Source organism: Oncorhynchus nerka, linkage group LG9b (genome assembly GCF_034236695.1).
Source record: "Oncorhynchus nerka isolate Pitt River linkage group LG9b, Oner_Uvic_2.0, whole genome shotgun sequence".
NCBI lineage: Eukaryota > Metazoa > Chordata > Actinopteri > Salmoniformes > Salmonidae > Oncorhynchus > Oncorhynchus nerka.
In genome coordinates this window covers 14,615,530-14,632,637 of record NC_088424.1, presented here as the reverse complement: position 1 = coordinate 14,632,637, position 17,108 = coordinate 14,615,530, and the positions used below count along the sequence as shown (strand labels likewise).

Sequence of the window (17,108 nt, the reverse complement as noted above, 5' to 3'; positions counted from 1 at the left end):
TATCTTTTTAACTAGGCCACTCAGTATCTGCATCCAGTCTTTCTTGAGAAGAATGCAGTTTTGCAGACTGTATTACCAAAGTAGTTGCAGGATAGTGGCTTGTGTAAACCTAGTGGTCCAAGTCAAAAGTCTTCAGTAAAAGTTTTTTAGCGCAACAGTCATTACATAAACTACCTTACACGTCTGTTCTTTCAAGCATGTGACACCTCTGAGGCTGTTACCCTGTCAGGCCACCATCAGGAGACTACAGATCCCAGCAGCTCAGGAAGTGGAGAACTACAACTCCAATCGTCACCCACAGCTGTAGACCAATAGCAGGCAAGAGGCCTCATCCTCAGCCGACAGCATAGCCAAGAATCAGGACTACAAATGAATTGAAACGAGTCAATAAAATGCATTCTGCAAAAGCAGCTTTCAGTGTAGGGTTGGTTATCACCAGTGGAAGGCTGTGAGTGTAATTCAAGTCAGTGAAGATGTATAATGAATTCTTCTTTTTGTTGTAAGATCTCAATGTGCAAGTATGACTTCTGTGTGGGAGAATGAGGTGTGTTAAACGTCATGTTTTATAGGGTCCTGCAGGAAGTATCAGACTTCTCAAGAGAAACGAAGATGTAAATTCTCTATTTCCGGCTCAGAATGCTACAAAGAAGGTACACACACACACACACACACACACACACACACACACACACACACACACACACACACTATATATATATATATTCTTACCCACTTGTCTCCAGCAGACAGAGTTCGAGGAGTTGATCGCCAACCTGAAGATCTCCAAGGGCAACGAGTCAGCTCCACCCCCTCCAGCCAAAGATCCCACGAGCCAAACAGAGGAGCCGCTTTCTCCGCAGTCGTTTGCTATGGTGGGTACTAGTACTCACTGGTTAGTGTTACCAAGTGGCCCACTTCAAACTCTTTTCAATTAGAATGATCTGCTCCTTCCCTTGTGGTCGGTTGTAGTAGTCCTGTTGTGATTTGGTTAGATATGGTCAGTTGGTTAATTGTGATTGGTTGGTTCTCCTGTGCGTAGAAGGGAACTCTGGCCCTGAAGGAGATGCTGAACATTGGCGCCGCCCCGGACTCCACTGGTCCCGCCTCCTTCAACACACAGCAGCAGAACAAGAGACGACCCACCAAGAAACTGGGTGAGTTCAACTATGTGCAACGCTACATGTTTAGTAGAGCCTGACTGATATGTTTTTTTTTTTGGGGGGGGGGACACTTACGGATACCGATGTACACTACATGACCAAATGTATGTCCTGCTCGTCAAACGTCTCCTTCCAAAATCAGGGACATTAATATGGAGTTGGTCCCGCTTTGCTTCGATAACAGCCTCCACTCTTCTGGGAAGGCTTCCAACCAGATGTTGGAACATTGCTGCGGGAACTGGCTTCCATTCAGCCACAAGAGCATTAGTGAGGTCGGGCACTGATGTTGGACGATTAAGTCTGGCTCGCATTCAGTGTTCCAATTCATCTCAAAGGTGTTTGATGAGGTCGGGGCTCTGTGCAGGCCAGTCAAGTTCTTCCACACCAATCTCGGCAAACCATTTCTATATGGATCTTGCTTTGTGTACTGGGGCATTGTCATGCTGAAACAGGAAAGGCCCTTCCACAAAGTTGGAAGCACAGAATCGTCTAGTATGTCGTATTCTGTAGCGTTAAGAGGAGTGTATTAAGAAGCAGTGCGGCCTGGCCGGGTCGTGTTTTTGAGGACGCATGGCTCTCGACCGTCACGGGGGGGGGGGGGGTTTGTTGTTGTGTATTTTTACATGCTACACACTTCAGCACTTGGCGGTCCCGTTCTGTGAGCTTGTGTGGCCTACCACCACTGTTACTCCTAGACGTTTCTTCTTCACAATAACAGCACTTACAGCTGACCGGGGCAGCTCAAGCAGGGCTTGTTGGAAAGGTGGCATCCTATGATGAGACCATGTTGAAAGTCACTGAGCTCATCAGTAAGGCCATTCTATTGCCACTGTTTGTCTATGGAGATTGCATGGCAGTGTGCTTTATTTTATACACCTGTCGTGAACGGGTGTGGCTGAAATAGCCGAATCCACTCATTTGAAGGGGTGTCCACATTCTTTTGTATATACAGTGCTTTCGGAAAGTATTCAACCCCTTGACTTTTTCCACATTTTGTTACGTTACAGCCTTATTCTAAAATGGATTAAATTGTTTTTCCCCCTCATCAATCTACACACAAGACTCCATAATGACAAAGCAAATTACGCTTTTAGAATTTTTTGCAAATGTATTCAAATTAAAAAACATTTCATCACATTTACTTAAGTATTCAAACCCTTTACTTAGTACTTTGTTGAAGCACCTTTGGCAGCGATTACAGCCTCGAGCCGTCTTTGGTATGGCGCTACAAGCTTGGCACACCTGTATTTGGGATTTTCTCCCATTCTTCTCTGCAGATTGTCTCAAGCTCTGTTAGGTTGGATGGGGAGTGTCGCTGCACAGCTATTTTCAGGTCTCCAGAGATGTTCGATCGGGTTCAAGTCCAGGCTCTGGCTGGGCCACTCAAGGACATTCAGAGATCTGTCCTGAAGCCATTCCATGGTTGTCTTGGCTGTGTTCTTAGGGTTGTTGTCCTGTTGGAAGGTGAACCTTTGCCCCAGTCTGTGGTCCTGAGCGCTCTGAAGCAGGATTTCATACGTGACATTAATGAAATCAGGAGAATGTCTGCAAGTGTTCAGATCAGCATGACATTTCCGTTTTTCACCTATTCATTAAGTATTGGTTATCCAATATCGGCTGATGATGTTGGTGAACCGATGTATCGGTCAGGCTCTGTTTTATCTGCAGGTGGAGCTATTGTGGCACTTAGTGGAGATACTGTACAACAGATATTAAACCAGTCGTTCTTACATTTACATTACATTTAAGTCATTTAGCAGACGCTCTTATCCAGAGCGACTTACAAATTGGTGCGTTCACCTTAAGACATCCAGTGGAACAGCCACTTTACAATAGTGCATCTAAATCTTTTAAGGGGGGGGTGAGAAGGATTACTTTATCCTATCCTAGGTATTCCTGAAAGAGGTGGGGTTTCAGGTGTCTCCGGAAGGTGGTGATTGACTCCGCTGTCCTGGCGTCGTGAGGGAGTTTGTTCCACCATTGGGGGGCCAGAGCAGCGAACAGTTTTGACTGGGCTGCGCGGGAACTGTACTTCCTCAGTGGTAGGGAGGCGAGCAGGCCAGAGGTGGATGAACGCAGTGCCCTTGTTTGGGTGTAGGGCCTGATCAGAGCCTGGAGGTACTGAGGTGCCGTTCCCCTCACAGCTCCGTAGGCAAGCACCATGGTCTTGTAGCGGATGCGAGCTTCAACTGGAAGCCAGTGGAGAGAGCGGAGGAGCGGGGTGACGTGAGAGAACTTGGGAAGGTTGAACACCAGACGGGCTGCGGCGTTCTGGATGAGTTGTAGGGGTTTAATGGCACAGGCAGGGAGCCCAGCCAACAGCTTCATTCCCTTTCATTCTTCATTCCCTTTCTCCTCCTTACACCCTTAAACCTCCCCTTTTCTCCCTTCTTCCCCATCAGCGGCGACGATGGGCGACTCTGTGTTACCCGCGTCCCCAGCAGCAGCAGTCCCTCCCCTGCCGTCCCCCCAGCCCTCCTCCATGGTTCCCAGTGTGGCCTCAGAGCTGACCAGGATCTGTATGGGCCTGGGTATGGCCCCGCCTGACTTCACCTTCATGCGCAGCAGACAGGTGAGAGGCGCACACACACACACACACACAATCTTGCATACAAGACACACACGCATTCAAGCACAATCCCACTCTCTCCCAGGGTCTGCTGGTGTATCAGGTGAAGCTCTCCAGTGGTCTGGTGGTCCAAGGTCCCCAGTGTCAGTCTGAAAACGAAGCCAAAGAGAAAGCAGCTCTTTTCGCCCTGCAGCGCCTTGTGAGTGTGGTGTGTGTCCTTCCTGTATCTCTGTGTTTCCCCCTTTTCTTTTGTTATGTCTATATTTGACCAGTGTCTCCATATTTGTAGGTTTTCTAACCCCTCTCTCGCTGTCTCCTTCAGAATTCAGTGGGTTCTGGGTTCCCCCTGCCACCGCCTCTGTTCTCTGGGGTCGGACAGATAAGGGGGCCGCCCATGGGACCCATCCCTAACATATTCGGTCAATCGGGTGAGCCCTGGCGTCATGTGGGGGGCGTCTATATTGATACTGTATGACCTCTGGGTGCAGTAATGCCCATTCACCTTGATAGGTTTTAGACACTAATTAATTCTGGATGTGAACCAAACGCTTTCACTGTTTCACTCTCTTTCTCTCTCTCTCGCTCCCTCCCTCCAGGTGGTCTGTTGATGCCTCCTCAGGGGTATGGTCCCCTACACTGGGGCATGCCCCTCCCACCTCACCAGGGCCAGCCCTTCTATGGGGGCACCTTCCCTGGCGCCCGGCCCCAGGCACCCTCCGTCCCCATCGGCTCACACAACCAGTTTGTCCCCCTGCAGGTAGGAGCTCCAGGACCTGTTTCTATAGTTCACATTAAATCACCACAACAAAAGAGTTATGCGTGCATTTATATGGCCAAAAGATGCATATTAATAGTATTTTGGGATTTCACCACAGAGAAATGACCATGTTTAACTCTTATGTTTGTTTGTTTGCTCCCATGGTAACACACCATCTTAGCCATCTTGACTAACCTACGTTTATTGTCAGGTCACTAAGAAGCGCGTGTCCTCGGTCAAGAAGCCCCAGGAGTTCTGCAACGCGAGGAACCAAGCCCTGGGCGGCGAATTCCGTCTCACTCCCAACCCTCCCTATCCCCGACCCCCTCCACACCCCCAAAGACCACCCAGGCAGCGGGGACCCCATCCACGCCCCAAGCGCCACGCCAGAACCCCTCGGGCCAAGGCCACACCCCCACCTCCGCCTCCAAGAGGAAACACAGGAAACTGGCGGTGAACTTCGAGGCAGCCAAAGTCCAAGAATAATCCCCTCCCCTTCCTCTTAGGTGTTGGTTTTTAGGATGGTGTTATAATCTGTTGGGTCTCAATAGCACCCTATTCCCTGTGGTGCACTACTTTTAACCAGAGCCCTATGTAGTTGTCCTACATAGGAATAGGGTGTCATAAGTGTGCCATTTGAGATGTAGACATTGTTCTAGATAATGGGAGGCAATAAGGTCTGATAAATCAGAATGCCGTTGTTTTTATGTTGCGTTTGCATCATGTTTGTGAGATGGATTTCTATTCTCACCAATATCGCCAGACCTTGTGGTACATGGTGTCCTTCTAGTTGGTCGGTTTATGATTGGAGCCAGTAATCAAGGGCTTAATCCCTTTTAATCTTTCCCTTTGTTTGTTTCAAGTCTCTATTTTACCAAATGTATTTTATTCTGATCAAAGTATTTTGTCACAATTCTGTGTTTTAATGTCAGTCGTTTGTAATTGCTAATACTAAATCAACCTACAAAATAGTCATGTGAAATTAACTTCACACGTGTTAACCAGCAATTAGGTCTCAAATACCGTATACTGACGGACAGCATACAAACACATCACTATGACAAAATTCTGGAATTTCTACTCTGCAGTATAACAACATATTTCTTCCAGTAGAAAATCATTTTGAAATTGAATTCAAATCATCTCCTTTGGGACATCACCAGGACCTCTGTTAGCTGGTTGATCCAAGCCTTAATAGAGGGATGTTTCTGTTTATTTTTTTTATATATATATTTTTGTCCACCATATTTCAATTTATGGATTTTATGCCTTGGTACCCTTTTAAATATGACACATATTGTTTTTTGTTGCTGACAGTACCATGGCTGAGTCATTATTCATTAACTTTTAACCCACATGTACAGTCTCGAGTTTTACAAGCATATTTTTGGGTCTCGCTTTGTTTTTGAATTTGTACCTTTTGCCTCTTTCAACACGTGGTCTGAGCTACTGGGTTCTGGCTCTGTGGGTATTTTAAACATCTGAACCAAAGCACACCTGTTGTATATCCTATTGTTTTTTTTCTAAATTAATTTGAGCGTTTTAACAAGAAAAACCTCTACCCCCCCCAAAAAAAAGTTTAAAAAACCATAACTAAGGAAATGTAGCTTGCTCTTTTGATGCAGGAAAGGTGCTGTACGTATCCAATGAATAAAGACCTCTTTTGTTACCATCGATGTATATGTTTGTCAGCTTATTTGATTATTTTGTCATGGGATTTGGAATTTGTGTGAGTGGTAGAGATGTATAACTCATAATGCTTTCCATTAGGCATGATGTCTGAGTATAAAGTGAACATGACAAAATGGCTACAAATCAAATTGTATTGGTCACATACACGTGTTTTAGCAATGTTATTGCGGGTTTAGCGAAATCCTTGTTTTGACTGCAGTAATATCTAACAATTTCACAACATACCCAAATACACACATCTAAGTAAAGGAATGGAATTAAGAATATATACAGTGGTGCAAAAAAGTATTTAGTCAGCCACCAATTGTGCAAGTTCTCCCACTTAAAGATGAGAGGCCTGTAAGTTTCATCATAGGTACACTTCAACTATGACAGACAAAATGACAAAAATCCAGAAAATATGATTTTTAATGAATTTATTTGCAAATGATGGTGGAAAATAAGTATTTGGTCAATAACAAAAGTTTATATCAATACTTTGTTATATACCCTTTGTTGGCAATGACAGAGGTCAAACATGTTCTGTAAGTCTTCACAAGGATTTCACACACTGTTGCTGGTATTTTTGCCCATTCCTCCATGCAGATCTCCTTTCTAGAGCAGTGATGTTTTGGGGCTGTTGCTGGGCAACACGGACTTTCAACTCCCTCAAGATTTTCTATGGGGTTGCGATCTGGAGACTGGCTAGGCCACTCCAGGACCTTGAAATGCTTCTTACGAAGCCACTCCTTCGTTGCCCGGGCGGTGTATTTGGGATCATTGTCATGCTGAAAGACCCAGCCACGTTTCATCTTCAATGCCCTTGCTGATGATAGGCTTTGTTACTTTGGTCCCAGGTCTCTGCAGGTCATTCACTAGGTCCCCCCATGTGGTTCTGGGATTTTTGCTCACCGTTCTTGTGATCATTTTGACCCCACGGGGTGAGATCTTGCCTGGAGCCCCAGATTATCATTGGTCTTGTATGTCTTCCATCTCCTAATAATTGCTCCCACAGTTGATTTCTTCAAACCAAGCTGTTTACCTATTACAGATTTAGTCTTCCCAGCCTGGTGCAGGTCTACAACCAGAGTTTGACACCGTATATGGAACGTTATTCCCTTTTTATGCCGTTTTCTCTGTATGCGTATTGTGACCTTGAAGTTAAGCATTGGAAATAGCATGCTATTCACACGCGATTCGTTTGGGCGGAGTACTAAGAAATGAAGGTGTGGCGGTATGTCTGCAGATTAACCGTATTCTGACCTTGATTTAATTCCTTCAATATTCCACCATAATTCCACCATTTTTTAACTCTGGGAAACCATGAATAAAGTCGAGCAAACCTGCCTGTTCAAAGTGGGAAAATAATCTACTTTTTTTTTTTTTCGATAGAAAACACATTCGCCACGCACTGTATTTTATAAATGATAGGAGCTATTGATAAGAGCTTGGTAAATGTGCATCCAGCTTGGAGAAGGCGATTGTAAATACACAGCAATTGTTTTATATGATCTTTCCTTATGATCCCTGGAGACGAATGTGAAACCACTCATATGGAAGCAAACTGAAAATCATAACATGACAAGTATTGCCGCCCCTTTCCCACAGTGAAATAGGCTATAAATAGCTGTGCCGCTATTCAGAATTTTAATTGTGAGCCCTCATTATTTGCTTGGATGAAATTTGGACACCCGAGCTATAGGCTTCTGTAGGGCTGAACCTGCGGAGTTGATGTATGCGTTTTCTCATGTTTTAATTATAGACTATGTCCGGGCTTTTCTCGGTTTTATCTTACAGTTTGTATCATGTTAAATATGAGCCACTATTGAGAGCCACTTTCAGTAATACCCACATACATTTTTATCTCTCACATTAGTGTTAGTTTTCTTCCATTTTGCATCATTCCATTTTCAATTATTTCCCCTGTCACGTCCGTGTAACTTGTACAATATGGTTGAATTTATTGTTCCATCCTATTGTACCCCCCCCCCCCCCCCCCCCCCAGGATGAACATTCAGGATGTGTAAAGGCGCTCCAAAGGCTCTCCCAGCCTGTTTAAAAAAAAAAAAATTCAAACATACTTTCCAAACCCTAAAATCTTCCTGAATATTCTACAAGATCAGAGTATTTTTAAATCTTTGTAAAATATGGTTGAATTTATTGTTCCATCCTATTGTACACCCCCCCCCCCCCCAGGATGAACATTCAGGATGTGTAAAGGCGCTCCAAAGGCTCTCCCAGCCTGTTTAAAAAAAAAAAAATTCAAACATACTTTCCAAACCCTAAAATCTTCCTGAATATTCTACAAGATCAGAGTATTTTTAAATCTTTGTAAAATATGGTTGAATTTATTGTTCCATCCTATTGTACACCCCCCCAGGATGAACATTCAGGATGTGTAAAGGCGCTCCAAAGGCTCTCCCAGTCTGTTTTTAAAAAAATGATTCAAACATACTTTCCAAACCCTAAAATCTTCCTGAATATTCTACAAGATCAGAGTATTTTTAAATCTACCAGTTGGTGCTGAAATGGAGATGAGGATGCATAGATGGCATTCTCTGATCCCTATTTTCTGAGCCTGTTCTCTCGATGTATCAAATCAAATCACATTGTATTTGTCACATGCACTGAATACAACAGGTAGACCTTACCTTGAAATGCTTACTTACAAGCCTTTAACCAACAACACAGTTTTAAGAAAATACAGTTAAGAAAATATTTACCAAATAAACTAAAGTAAAAAAAAAAATAAAAAAAAAGTAACACAATAAAATAACAACAATGAGGCTATATACAGGGGTACAGGTACAGGTCAGTCAAGGTCATTTGTACATGTAGATAGGGGTAAAGTGAATATGCAGTGTAAAAACAAGAGGGTGTCAAATCACATTTTATTTGTCACATACACATGGTTAGCAGATGTATGCAAGTGTAGTGAAATGCTTGTGCTTCTAGTTCCGACAATGCAGTAATAACCAACGAGTAATCTAACCTAAAAATTTCACAACATCTACCTTATACACACAAGTGTAAAGGGATGAAGAATATGTACATACAAATATATGAATGAGTGATGGTACAGAACGGCATAGGCAAGATGCAGTAGATGGTATCGAGTACAGTATATACTGTACATATGAGATGAGTAATGTAGAGTATGTAAACATATAAAAGTGGCATTGTTTAAAGTGGCTAGTGATACATGTATTACATAAAGATGGCAAGATGCAGTAGATGGTACAGAGTACGTTATATACATATGAGATGAGTAATGTAGGGTATGTAAACATTATATTAAGTGGCATTGTTTAAAGTGGCTAGTGATACATTTTTTACATCCATTTTTCCATTATTAAAGTGGCTGAAGTTGAGTCAGTGTGTTGGCAGCAGCCACTCAATGTTAGTGGTGGCTGTTTAACAGTCTGATGGCCTTGGGATAGAAGCTGTTTTTCAGTCTCTCGGTCCCTGCTTTGATGCACCTGTACTGACCTCGCCTTCTGGATGATAGCGGGGTGAACAGGCAGTGGCTCGGGTAGTTGTTGTCCTTGATGATCTTTATGGCCTTCCTGTGACATCGGGTGGTGTAGGTGTCCTGGAGGGCAGGTAGTTTGCCCCCGGTGATGCGTTGTACAGACCTCACTACCCTCTGGAGAGCCTTACGGTTGTGGGCGGAGCAGTTGCCGTACCAGGCAGTGAGGTGATACGATTGTACATCTGTAAAAGTTAGTGAGTGCTTTTGATGACAAGCCAAATTTCTTCAGCCTCCTGAGGTTGAAGAGGCGCTGCTGCGCCTTCTTCACCACGTTGCCTGTGTGGGTGGACCAATTCAGTTTGTCCGTGATGTGTACGCCGAGGAACTTAACTTACTACCCTCTCCACCACTGTCCTGTCGATGTGGATAGGGGGGTGCTCCCTCTGCTGTTTCCTGAAGTCCACAATCATCTCCTTTGTTTTGTTGACGTTGAGTGTGAGGTTATTTAGGGTGGAGGTGATATGGTCCTTGACTAGTCTCTCAAAGCACTTCATGATGACGGAAGTGAGTGCTACGGGGCGGTAGTCGTTTAGCTTTGTTACCTTAGCTTTCTTGGGAACAGGAACAATGGTGGCCCTCTTGAAGCATGTGGCAACAGCAGACTGGGATAAGGATTGATTGAATATGTCCGTAAACACACCAGCCAGCTGGTCTGTGCATGCTCTGAGGACGCGGCTGGGGATGCCGTCTGGGCCTGCAGCCTTGTGAGGGTTAACACGTTTAAATGTTTTACTCACGTCGGCTGCAGTGAAGGAGAGTCCGCAGGTTTTGGTAGCGGGCCGTGTCAGTGGCACTGTATTGTCCTCAAAGCGAGCAAAGAAGTTGTTTAGTCTGTCTGGGAGCAAGACATCCTGGTCAGCTACGGGGCTGGTTTTCTTTTTGTAATCCGTGATTGACTGTAGACCCTGCCACATACCTCTTGTGTCTAAGCCGTTGAATTGCGACTCTACTTTGTCTCTATACTTAGCTTGTTTGATTGCCTTGCGGAGGGAATAGCTACACTGTTTGTATTCGGTCATGTTTCCAGTCACCTTGCCCTGGTTAAACGTAGTGGTTCGCGCATTCAGTTTTGCGCGAATGCTGCCATCAATCCACGGTTTCTGGTTTGGGAATGTTTTGATAGTTGCTGTGGGTACGACATCGCCGATGTACTTGCTAATAAACTCGCTCACCGAATCAGCGTATTTGTCAATGTTGTTGTTTGACGCAATGCGGAACATATCCCAATCCACGTGATCGAAGCAATCTTGAAGCGTGGAATCAGATTTGTCGGACCAGCGTGGAACAGACCTGAGTGCGGGAGCTTCCTGTTTTAGTCTCTGTCGATAGGCAGGGAGCAACAAAATGGAGTCGTGGTCAGCTTTTCCAAAAGGAGGGCGGGGGAGGGCCTTATATGCATCATGGAAGTTAGAATAACAAAGATACAGGGTTTTACCAGCCCTGGTAACACAATCACTATGCTGATAGAATTTAGGGAGTCTTGTTTTCAGATTAGCATTGTTAAAATCCCCAGCTACAATAAATACAGCCTCAGGATAAGTGGTTTCCAGTTTAGATAGAGTCAAATAAAGTTAGTTCAGGGCCATCGGTGTGTCTGCTTGGGGGGGAATATATGCGGCTGTGATTATAATCGATGATAATTATCTTGGTAGATAATGCGGTCAACATTTGATTGGGAGGAATTCTAAGTCAGGTGAACAGAAGGACTTGAGTTCCTGTATGTTGTTGTGAGCACACCACATCTCGTTAATCATAAGGCAGTAGTTCCTCCCGACTGTATGTAATAAAACCTATGATTACCTGGGTTACCAATGTAAGAAATAACACCTAAAAAAACAAAATACTGCATAGTTTCCTAGGAACGCAAAGCGAGGCGGCCATCTACAGTGGGGCAAAAATGTATTTTGTCAGCCACCAATTGTGCAAGTTCTCCCACCTAAAAAGATGAGAGAGGCCTGTAATTTTCACCATAGGTACACTTCAACTATGACAGACAGAATGAGAAGAAAAAATCCAGAAAATCACATTGTAGGATTTTTAATTACTTTATTTGCAAATTATGGTGGAAAATAAGTATTTCGTCACCTACAAACAAGCAAGATTTCTGTCTCTCACAGACCTGTAACTTCTTCTTTAAGAGGCTCCTCTGTCCTCCACTCGTTACCTGTATTAATGGCACCTGTTTGAACTTGTTATCAAAATAAAAGACACCTGTCCACAACCTCAAACAGTCACACTCCAAACTCCACTATGGCCAAGACCAAAGAGCTGTCAAAGGACACCAGAAACAAAATTGTAGACCTGCACCAGGCTGGGAAGACTGAATCTGCAATAGGTAAGCAGCTTGGTTTGAAGAAATCAACTGTGGGAGCAATTATTAGGAAATGGAAGACATACAAGACCACTGATAATCTCCCTCAATCTGGGGCTCCACACAAGATCTCACCACGTGGGGTCAAAATGATCACAAGAACGGTGAGCAAAAATCCCAGAACCACACGGGGGGACCTAGTGAATGACCTGCAGAGAGCTGGGACCAAAGTAACAAAGCCTACCATCAGTAACACACTACGCCGCCAGGGACTCAAATCCTGCAGTGCCAGACGTGTCCCCCTGCTTAAGCCAGTACATGTCCAGGCCCGTCTGAAGTTTGCTAGAGAGCATTTGGATGATCCAGAAGAAGATTGGGAGAATGTCATATGGTCAGATGAAACCAAAATATAACTTTTTGGTAAAAACTCGTTGTTTTTGGAGGACAAAGAATGCTGAGTTGCATCCAAAGAACATCATACCTACTGTGAAGCATGGGGGTGGAAACATCATGCTTTGGGGCTGTTTTTCTGCAAAGGGACCAGGTCGGCTGATCCGTGTAAAGGAAAGAATGAATGGGGCCATGTATCGTGAGATTTTGAGTGAAAACCTCCTTCCATCAGCACGGGCATTGAAGATGAAACGTGGCTGGATCTTTCAGCATGACAATGATCCCAAACACACCGCCCGGGCAACAAAGGAGTGGCTTCGTAAGAAGCATTTCAAGGTCCTGGAGTGGCCTAGCCAGTCTCCAGATCTCAACCCCATAGAAAATCTTTGGAGGGAGTTGAAAGTCTGTGTTGCCCAGCAACAGCCCCAAAACATCACTGCTCTAGAGGAGATCTGCATGGAGGAATGGGCCAAAATACCAGCAACAGTGTGTGAAATCCTTGTGAAGACTTACAGAACATGTTTGACCTCTGTCATTGCCAACAAAGGGTATATAACAAAGTATTGAGATACACTTTTGTTATTGAACAAATACTTATTTTCCACCATAATTTGCAAATAAATTAATAAAAAATCCTACAATGTAATTTTCTGGATTTTTGTTCTCCCATTTTGTCTGTCATAGTTGAAGTGTACCTATGATGAAACTTACAGGCCTCTCTCATCTTTTTAAGTGGGAGAACTTGCACAATTGGTGGCTGACTAAATACTTTTTTGCCCCACTGTATGTCGGTGCCGGAAGTAACAATGCAAATTGTCTGGGTGGACATTTTATTAATTGTTCAGCAGTCTTATGGCTTGGGGGTAGAAGCTGTTAAGCCTTTTGGACCTGGACTTGGCACTCCGGTACCGCTTGCCGTGCGGTAACAGAGAGAACAGTCTGGGGCCTCCCGAGTGGAGCAGTGGTCTGAGGCACTACATCGCAGTGCTAGCTGTGCCATTAGAGATTCTGGGTTTGAGTCCAGGCTCTGTCGCAGACCTAGAGACCCATGGGGTGGCGTACAATTGGCCCAGTGTTGTCCGGGTTGGTGGAGGGTTTGGCCGGCAGCGATGTTCTTGTCCCATCGCGCCCTAGCGCAGTGCACGCTGGCACGGTCACCACGTCCACGGTGTTTCCTCCGACACATTGATGCGGCTGGCTTCCGGGTTAAGTGGGCATTGTGTCAAGAAGCAGTGCGGATTGGTTGGGTTGTGTTTCGGAGGACGCGCGGCTCTCGACCTTCACCTCTCCCGAGTCTGTACGGGAGCTGCAGCTATGAGACAAGACTGTAACTACCAATTGGACACCACGGATTTGGGGTGGAAAAGCGGTCAAAGTAAAAAGCAAAAAAATAAAAATAGAGAACAGTCTATGACTTGGGTGACTGGAGTCTTTGACAATGTTTTGTTACCTTCTGTAGTATATAGTATATAGGTCCTGGATGGTAGGAAGCTTGGCCCCAGTGATGTACTGGGCTGTACGCACTACCCTCCGTAGCGCCTTTACGGTCGGATACCGAGCAGTTGCCATACAAGACGGTGAAACAACTGGTCAGGATGCTCTCGATGGTGCAGCTGTAGACATTTTTGAGGATCTGGGGGCCCATGCCAAATCTTTTCAGTCTCCTGAGGGGAAAAAGGCGTTGTTGTACCCTCTTCATGACTTTCTTGGTGTGTTTGGACCATGCTAGTTTGTTGGTGATGTTGTCACCTAGGAACTTGAAACTCTCGACCCGCTCCACTACAGCCCCGCCGTTGTGAACGGGGGCGTGCTCGGTCCTCCTTTTCCTGTAGTCCACGGGTATCTCCTTTGCCTGCTCACGTTGAGGGAGAGGTTGTTGTCCTGGCACCACACTGCCAGATCCATTGATTTGAATGAAAGGTATACTCTATTTAAAGGCATACCTTAAGATAAATGTACTGAAAAACGTATTGAATGAGAAAATCGGTTGGCCAGCAAGTGGAAGGGTTTTCAACAGTTTAATTACATTTATTCAGCACACGCAAAGGAACCACGCCTGCAAAGACCGTTACGCAACTTCATAAGGTAAGTCTGAATACCAACTACTGAGAAATGCGTAGGAAAGGCGTGAGCAAGAAAGGCATCATTTCCTAATTCAGAATCAGGCCCCAGGTCTCCAAATCTACAATTTGACACCACTTTCATGCCAATAAACTCTTTGCAAGGGTTGCCAGAAAAAAAACTTTATTGAGAGCAACCAACAACTGAAACGCCTGGAGTTTTCTAAATGGCATTGACACCAGGTGCTATGGTCAGATGAGATGAAAATAGAGCTCTTTGGCCACACACCACCAGTGGGTTTGACGCCGAAATAAGGATGCATATGCAGAAAAGAACCTCATACCTGCTGTAAGAAAAGGTGGTGGATCGTTATGTATTATAGGGTTGTTTTTCTTCCACTGGTCATGGGGCCCTTGATAAAGTCAACGGCATCATGGACTCTACCGAGTACCAGGACATTTTAGCCAAAGACCTGGTTGCTTATGCCAGGAGGCTGAAACTTGGCCATAAGTGGATCTTCCAGCAAGACAATGATCCCAAGCACACATCAAAATAAACAAGAAATTGTTAATTGACCATCAAATCTACATTTTGGAATGGCCTTCTCAGTATCCGGACTTGAACCCCATTGAAAACCTGTGGTTTGAATTGAAGAGGGCAGTCGATAGGAGCAGACAAAAGGATGTTAAGGATCTGGAAATATTCTGTATGGAGAAATGATCTAAGATCCCTCCCAATGTTCTCCAATATGATATTGTTCTCCTATCTCATTAAACATGATAGAAATGGCTCAGTAACATTATCCTCGCAAGGGGTGGGTATTAAAAACAGGGGTGCCAAAAATTATATCGTTTTTTGAACATTTTTGTTCAGAATTTTTTATTTCATTATTTTTGGTTGATTCCATTAATTAATCAAGTAAAATATATTTCCCATGTTGGAAAATTACAATATAGCTCAGTACTGGTGTTATTTATTCTATACATTATTTTTTGTTCATTTTCTTTTATCAAGGGTGCCACTCCTTTTGGAGGTGACTGTACCACACACCTCTCTCTTCCTCCAGAGTTACAACGATGCTCCCCAGGTGAGGTCAAAGAGTCCCAGGGCCTCCATGGTAGGGCCCAAGTCTCCTGTTTCACGGATCAGGCCAGTCTCACCCCCACCAATACCACGACTCCCAGAAATGGATATGTAATGTACTATATCCCTTCAACTCAACTCTGGAACTCGAAGCCAGTTCCACTGCCTTTTTTAAAGTATTCCCTTCTAATCAGGGACAGATTTAGACCTGGGACAACAGGTGTGTGCAAATAATTATCAGGCAGAACAGAAAACTAGCAGGCCCCGGACCTTGTAGGGTAAGAGTTGTGTACCCGTACTACATCATTAGCTCCAGCACCCCCTTCTGGTCATGCAATTGTTTTACATGTTGTTCTATCTTTTGGCCAGCAGAGAACAGTGCATAGCTACTGATGTCTTTCTCATGTGGCGTTCAGGCCAGTCTATGGCAGGGGAGGCCAACCCTCCTCCTGGAGAACTACTGGGTTTGCAGAACTTTGCTCCTGCCCTGCTGAATACACACAGGATTCTACTATTCAGCTGCTCATCAGCTGTTTCATCAGCTTAATCAGGTATGTTAAAGTAGGGTTTGAACAAAAGCCTGCGTGCCCAGTAGCTCTCCAAGAGGAGGGTTGGCAACTCCTAGTCTATGGGGTACATGACTTGTGCATAATATATTCATTCATAGGCACTGGACAGATGGAAAGAGGAAATTGTTGTTCAGAGTAACTTGTTAAAGATGGATAGATGAAATGGAATCACGATGAACACACGCCAACCCTCACCCACAACACACTCTATTGTTCTCCGCTTAAACAAACACGATACTGATAGATAAGAGCACACATATTGTACTTTGAAACTTTAACACCATGGTAAATACTTTCCCCTTTTTTTCTAAATAGCAAATCACAATCTCTAAGCTCATTTTGATAATGATCCAGAAACGTACTACCGGTATTCGTAATATTAGCTGATATTATGTTCATGAATTGGTCAAAGTCACCAACCAGGACACCATTTACGAAATGGTCTGGTGAGGATGATATTAACAGCTGTTTACTTGGTGTTCATCAATCTCTTGATCCATATTGATCAATTATTACTGTGCTGGCTGTGACAGTCTACATTTACATAGTCTACAGTACATAGTCTTGAAATTGAACAAAACATAACACAGTAGAAGACTGAATTTAAACACGTATTTTTCTTCCCTGAAATACAGCGATTGTGATACTTATGTATTGTATATTGTGTTTTTTGGTGGTTTTCATGTAAAGCCTTTTTCCAACCTACACATCGTTTCTTTTTTGTTTAAAAATACAAATCTGTATTGTTGACTATCACTTGTTTTCTTTGGTGCAAATAAATCCAACTCAAACTAAATCATCATAACTACTGGTTTACAGTAACAAAACAAAACATCGTCATGGAAGTATTTTAATCTTCACGATAAAGCTGAAATTGTTACTTTTAGTCGACACCTACTCTCAAACTCTGAGACAAGGATATACACAATTAGGACTCTGGTTGTCTATGTTCTCCCAATCCCTCAGGCACTTTAGGTTGAAATAAAAACACAGGGAATTCAAAAG

General features: G+C 44.0%; 1 protein-coding gene across 1 annotated transcript in view; it reads left to right on the top strand.

Annotated features, from left to right (window-relative positions):
• LOC115114321 (5'-3' exoribonuclease 1-like) overlaps nt 1-6,160 on the top strand; it is a 26,492-nt gene extending 20,332 nt beyond the window's left edge. Inside the window, 9 exon segments of the mRNA XM_029642458.2 lie at nt 570-650; nt 744-872; nt 1,040-1,154; nt 3,563-3,732; nt 3,815-3,928; nt 4,052-4,157; nt 4,326-4,486; nt 4,698-4,803; nt 4,806-6,160. Coding sequence (XP_029498318.2) covers nt 570-650; nt 744-872; nt 1,040-1,154; nt 3,563-3,732; nt 3,815-3,928; nt 4,052-4,157; nt 4,326-4,486; nt 4,698-4,803; nt 4,806-4,972 — 1,149 coding nt within the window. The 3' untranslated portion in view covers nt 4,973-6,160.
• Nucleotides 6,161-17,108: the final 10,948 nt, after the last annotated feature.